This window comes from Microtus ochrogaster, chromosome 8 (assembly GCF_000317375.1).
Source record: "Microtus ochrogaster isolate Prairie Vole_2 chromosome 8, MicOch1.0, whole genome shotgun sequence".
NCBI classification, from domain to species: domain Eukaryota; kingdom Metazoa; phylum Chordata; class Mammalia; order Rodentia; family Cricetidae; genus Microtus; species Microtus ochrogaster.
This window is the reverse complement of record NC_022015.1, coordinates 81,169,143-81,175,507: the sequence shown is the minus strand read 5'-3', so window position 1 is coordinate 81,175,507 and position 6,365 is coordinate 81,169,143. Positions and strand designations below refer to the sequence as shown.

The following is a 6,365-nucleotide window of genomic DNA, read 5'->3' as shown; positions in this document are numbered from 1 at the left end:
AGGCACCAGAGTCCGCTCCCACCAGATGATGGCCGGAAGGCACCAGAGTCCGCTCCCACCAGATGATGGCCGCTTACGTTGTTGCTGCTTTTATCTGCCTGCATAAATCATCCCTGGCCGTTCCTTATGAAAATAAACTATCATTCACAAGTAGTTCTTGCAGGCAGAGTCAATACAGTAAAACTTCCCATCCCATTCAAGCTTGGAGAGCAAAGGACAGACTTAATGATGTAGCCAGAGCCTCTTGCTAGAAAAGCCACTAAGAATGAGCGGGGGAAGAGGCTTTCTAGGCTCTACAGACAGCTCTAGGTAAGAAGGATACCTCCTGAGTAACAGACCAACAGAATCCATACCCAACTTCCCCACCTCACTGACCAAGACACCAGGTCTCAACGGTGGTGCGCAGGTATTGCCACCAGAGCCAGGAAATCTGCTCAGCTTCAATCTCTTCAGATCTCTACCCTCCCCGCAAATCTATTTTCTACAAGGCAATCCAAAAGGATCTTCTTAAAATGGGAAAAGAATCACATCCCCGGTGCACCTTCTTGTCAGAAGATCTCATTTATTTCCCCTTTCACTGAGGACTGTGGATCTTTAATCTGCACACAAGGCCCTGCCCGATGTGGCTCCCAGGGACAAACGCAGCTCCCTCCAGTACATTAATGCAGTACACTGTTCCAACCACACTGGCCTCCGGCCACACAGCACCCTTTGCACAAATTGCTCCCTCTGTCTGGCCTTCCTTTCCACTCCCCAAGTATGCAGCCTTCCTTCAGATCTCACAGGAAAGCCTTGAATCCATTGCAGTTCCTGACATCATCTTATAGCTCTCCTGCTTGGCATCACCCGGTGTTCTTCTGTTCACATGAAGAGTGACTTGGCCTCTTCAGAGTGTTCAGAGAGTCCCAGCATGCTGGGGGGTCTCTGAACCGAGCACAAGAGGTTTTCTACTTCTTCCTCGAGATTGCTCCTCCCATCCCCAGGGGTTTGCCTACTGCAAGCTTCTAGCTGTGTGAGACTTACAGGTGTGGTTCTTGTGTATGTATGTGCATACATGCATGCACAGTGCCCACATGCATATGTATATGTACATGTTTGTGTGCAGGCACATATGTGCACAGCAAGCATGCATGTGTACACGCATGTGTACATTAGAAGATAGATCAGGTATTAGTCCTCGTTTTCCACCTCATTTTAGACAAGGCATCTTTGTTGTTTGCCTTGGGACTGTACTAGCTGGCTCATATACTTCCAGAGATTCTCCTGGCTGCCCCTCCCATCTCATCACTGGATCACTGTGATTAAGGATACACGCTACTACATCCAGCTTTACCTGAGTTCTAGAGCCATGCTTGCAATGAAACAACATACCCACAGAGCCCTCTTCCTCACCCTGGACTTTCTAAAGCATGGGAGACTCCATGCGGATCTGTAGAGCTGGGTCTTGCTCTAAAGAGTGGGAGGGGCAGCCCTCAGCATGGTTGTCACCCTCTGGAGCTGAGCAGTGATTGGCCTCCTCCACCAGTCACCACCTTTTGCTTGGCTTTACCCATCCCACTATCGCTGGCTTGGCTTCCCGGGATACATCTGTGGTCCTTGACGCCTCCCTTCTAGAAGGATGGACCAGAACCTCTTTCCCTCATCCTTTCTCAGTGACTTGATTTCTTTCTGGGGTTCTAAGGTCAAATCTGGATTTGGCCACCCATTCCCACTGAGGAACACACAGGGTTTCTGCCCCATAGAGATTTCAGAGGGTCTGTCATGAGCACAAGCTCACTATGACACGATTGCAGCCTAGTGATCATACCTACTTAGCAAAGAGCACTGAAACAGAGACTAGTGTGGCGTGGTTCTCAGGAGTCAGGCCTGTGCCTCTAAGTCACCGCCTCTTCCACAGATGCTTATTCAACACCCACTCTGTGCCAAGCTCTGCTCAAGGACAGAGACGTGGCTGTGAACACAAAAGATTCTTGCACTGTGGAGATTATGTTTAGGGGTTGTGGGGTGAGGGCAGACACTGTGTTAAATAAGGATGCTAAGTGCTGGGTGCGCAGATCACTCTGAGCTCAGAAAGGTAGGGGGGAGACAGAAGTGGGGTGCGGTGTTGGGATGTTATACAGCAGCAATAAGTAAAGGCAAAGATGCTAAGAACAAGAGGAGTAGACTTCTAGGGAGGGGAGAATCATACGCAAAGGCCCGCCAACTCATACTGCTGGCCTTTCCTTGAGACACCCCAACTCCTTGACTATTTCTAAGCAAATACAGCTGCCCTGTGGTGTCTGGGGTGGGGGTGGGGTTCCAGATTCCTCTCTCATGCCCAGGGTCTGCAGGTGCCTAAGGCCCTTATATAAAAGGACCTTATATAAAATGGCCTCGTGTTTGCTATAACCCACACAGATCCCCGGCAGAAACTTTAAATCACCTCTGGTTTGCTTTTTATCCCTAGTGCCATGCTATATGAATAGTTATTCTATCTGTCTTCTTTAGACATAACATGTTTTTTAAAGTTTGTAGCTGTTCATTCAAGACAAAACTTCTCCCCAAAATATTTTCAACCTGTGGTTGGTTGAATTCACAAACACAGAACCCAGGGATACAGTTTTAAAAAGTGTATCCTCTTCTTAAAAATACCAGCTGGCTTACCAGGTTCTCAGAACCCAGCATGAGTCTTCAACAGGGCACAGGTGAGTCTACCACACCCACCTCTCTGATCTCACCTCCTGTGCAGCTCCTGTTTTGCCAGTTGAGAAAATATGGCAGACTTCTAAATGGACAGAAAAGATTACTGGCAAGACTCCCTGTCCTTTATTTATCTACTTAATATTTATTTAACTGGGGGTTGAATCCAGGGCCTCCTATAAGTAGGCAATGCTCCACCGTTGAGCTTCATCCTAGCCATTCACATTTTTATATGAGGCAGGGTCTCAGTAAGTGGCCCAGGCTGCCCCTGAACTTGTGATCCTCCTGGCTCTGTCTACCTCTCTGGATTCGAGATCTGTGCCACTAGGCCCAGGCCTGGTATCCTAATAGAACGCTAGGCATTTGTTTACCACATCCTAAGGTATCAGATTCTTTGGTGGTCATGCCTTTTGTGATTTTACATCTGTGCTGAAAACTGATCACTGGTCCTGATGCAAACGCTTCTTACTCATCAAGATACAAATGAGTTTTATCCAGTGACGATCCAGCTGATTCCCTGAGTCCTGCGGAAGACACTGGTTACATCTCACTAGCAAATCCCTATGCTGATTGCTTCTATAAGTTGCCTGTTCATTAGTCCCTCCTTAGAGCTGACTTTACATCGTATGAGGCTAAGATGTAATGCAGGAGCTAATAATAATCTTTCGCATGTTTCTCGCAGAACCGTGATTTTATGTTTAGAAATAGAATCTTTAAATATGTCCTAGAAATGCAACCACATTGGATATTCTTGAAAACAGTTGTTTGTTTCCACTTTTTCTTGCCGCATCTCCTACCAAGAGCACCAAACTGGTTTTTGTCCATTTTCAATACCCAGCTCAAATACCATCTACATGCAGCTTTTATTCTGCACTGTTAATTGCCTACAGAGAGCTGCTGGTCCACTGGAAATTCCAACTTGGGCTCTATTATGTGCAGATTGTTGTATGTCTGCTGGACCTCAGCCTCTGCCATATACGCACTATGTCCTATTCACCTTGGATTTCTTGTGCCCAGACCCACACTTGACTCCTCTCCCAAACATGGGGGAATGAAGGCTGGACAACAGCCCAAAGTGACTCTTCAGTGTTCATGGAATTACGAATTGGACTCCTTGTTTGGACTGTTACCCACTCCTAGGTAGAACTCCTAGAAGATATGCACAGAGGATTTCAAGGATTCAGCGTCTTGTGAAAATCCCTAAAACTCTACCATCACACCCATGTTTAATAGGAGGCCTCAGCTAAAAGGGAATGCAAGTCAAGTTGGATATATGTGCCAGCTGGTTGCAATGGGCCTTTATTAAAATGAAATTAAAGTCCTTTATCTGGAGAAGCTACCATGCTTGAGCTCAAAGTATAATTTAGGGGGTGGTGGCCACTTGTCCTCACCTATCCTTGGAGCTCTGGATCAGAGATAGTTTTGGCAGGTGCACAGAATGAATCAAAGATCTAATCTCCCTTGGGCAACTGTGGGTGCCAACACCCAGGAACACTCCACCCTGGGCACACAGAACTACAAAGGGTCTTTCCATCAAGTCTCTCCTTAACTTGTAGCGAAGGCAACAAGGTCCATGTGGGACTCAATCACTAGCTACTACTCTGGCTGTCCCAACCTAGTCGCCTTGGTCAAAGGGAATCACACTGGGTGCTTTTCCTTCCTCCTCTGTGCTAATAATGACCTAACTTGGTAGGGCTGCTACAAGTAAGTGGTGCAGCAGTGCCCTGCACCTGGCAAAGAGTCAAGAACATTCATTCATTCCGTGTATGCTCATTATCTGCATACGAGCCTTGGGATTTTCCTCTGGGCCAGCCGTACCTTCCCCAGGGTCACCCCAGGGGCACATTTGCGTTATTACCTCATTCTCTGCTGTTCCGCTTTCTTTTCTGTCATCAGCTCCTTCTTGGTCTCTGTCAGGTCTCTTGGCTCTACTTTTCTCACTCTGCTTGGACTTCGCACCCACAGGGGCCCTAGTGACCTTGGGTTCCAGTTCATCCCCTTTGCCCGAGTCCTCTGGGTGAGCGGGTCTCGTTTCCCGCAGTCTGGCCTCTTCTTTCCTCCTGGACCTTCCTGGTACTTCCTGCTGCTGCTTTGTGTGTTTGTCCAACTTGGCTTTGGGTTCCTTTCGATAGTAGCCATCGTCCCGACCTTTGTAGCTGGACAAAGAATGGAGTGGGCTGGGGGACCCTGACCTCAGGTACTTTTCCCGGTGGCCCCTCCCTCCTTCAAGTCGCTCATCCAGTTCAGCTTTGTCCATCTGCCTGGGGTAGTGTTTCCGGTCATGTGCCCAAACATCTGTCCGGTCCCTCTTGTCTTCCCCGTTCTCCCTCCAGGGAACGGACTCTCGGTCATCTTCCCTCCTTGCATAGGGGGAGTGCTCCCAGGAGTCCCGGCCGTTGCCCCAGTCAGTCCGAGAGGGGACTGGCGGACTGTGGGAAGAGCTGCAAGAGGTGAAGCTTGGAGTGTGCGATCTCGGGGAGAGTGATCGGCTCACCGGACTTCGGGACCGTGGCCGCTCAGTACTGTATCTGGGAGGAAGGGAAGAAACAGTGTTCAGAAGCTGCAGAACCCATACCCCACATCACCCAGATGTAGACACACACAGTTCCTCTCAGAAAAAGCCTTGGCATAACCTACCCACCTGGGCATTCATAAGTCACAACTACATACCATTCACCCAGATGTAGACACCCACAGGTCCCCTCAGAGATATCCTTGGAACCACCTACCCACCTGGGCATTCTCAGTCACAAGTCACAACCCAGCACCACACAGAGTGGCCAGGAACAAGCCTGTCCTCCCTCTTGACTTATGGGTATGGATTTCTTCCCAAGTCACTCTCTGCCTTACAGTCTGCTCCTAGGAGCTGGGAAGAATGGATATATTTGGTTCGGTCCTACTTTGCTTCCTCTAGGGAGCTCTGTTCAGGGGTACAGGCCCCAGGAGAGTCTTTTCCTGGGGATATACAGGGTGAGGGCTCCGAGAAAAGGGCTAAGAAGCAAGGTTGCCATGTCTACCCTCAGAGACACTGCCTAACCCAGATCCAATGTTGCTTGCTTCTAAGACTTGAAGACACTCCTCCACTTGGACCCCATCAGAATATAGGTGACTTAGCCTCCTTTTGTTCCTCTCATTTAGACCTCATTAAGAGTAGTTAGAGTCTAGGACTGGAAGTGGGGTTGTGGCATGAGTGAGGAGGCAGGCTCAGAGATCCACAAAACAGAAAATCAGGAAGACATCCAAGGGTTAGAAAAGGTCTCAGAACTCAGATCTGTTCAAATCTGAGATGAGGACATCGACACCCTCAGGAAGTGGATCTGCCTAAGGTTCAGAGCCCAGTTTCAATAGTCTCCACCCTCTATACTGCCACATAACTACAGATGCCATGATCTGCCTTTTACACACCATTAAAACCCCAAGAAAACATCATTTTAAATAAAAAAAAATCAGACAAATAAAAATCCTTGTCCTGAATACTTGCATACTCTCTGAAGTCTGATTGCTAAGCAGATCACCTGAATCACACACCTGATACCCTAAAAGGACCGAACAGCTTCATGTGGTTCGCAAATGTAGAGCAACAATGTATCCCTCACTCAAATGGAGAGCAACAATGTATCCCTCACTCAAATGGAGAGCAACAATGTATCCCTCACTCAAATGGAAAGCAGCAGTGTATAACTCAC

General features: G+C 48.2%; 1 protein-coding gene across 2 annotated transcripts in view; it reads right to left on the bottom strand.

Annotated features, from left to right (window-relative positions):
• Nucleotides 1–6,365, bottom strand: part of Rbm20 (RNA binding motif protein 20) — a 186,145-nt gene that overhangs the window by 18,881 nt on the left and 160,899 nt on the right. For both annotated transcript variants that reach the window (XM_005352473.3, XM_005352474.3), the window contains exon 9: nt 4,538–5,207. In XM_005352473.3, coding sequence (XP_005352530.1) covers nt 4,538–5,207 — 670 coding nt within the window. The remainder of the gene's footprint in view (nt 1–4,537; nt 5,208–6,365) is intronic.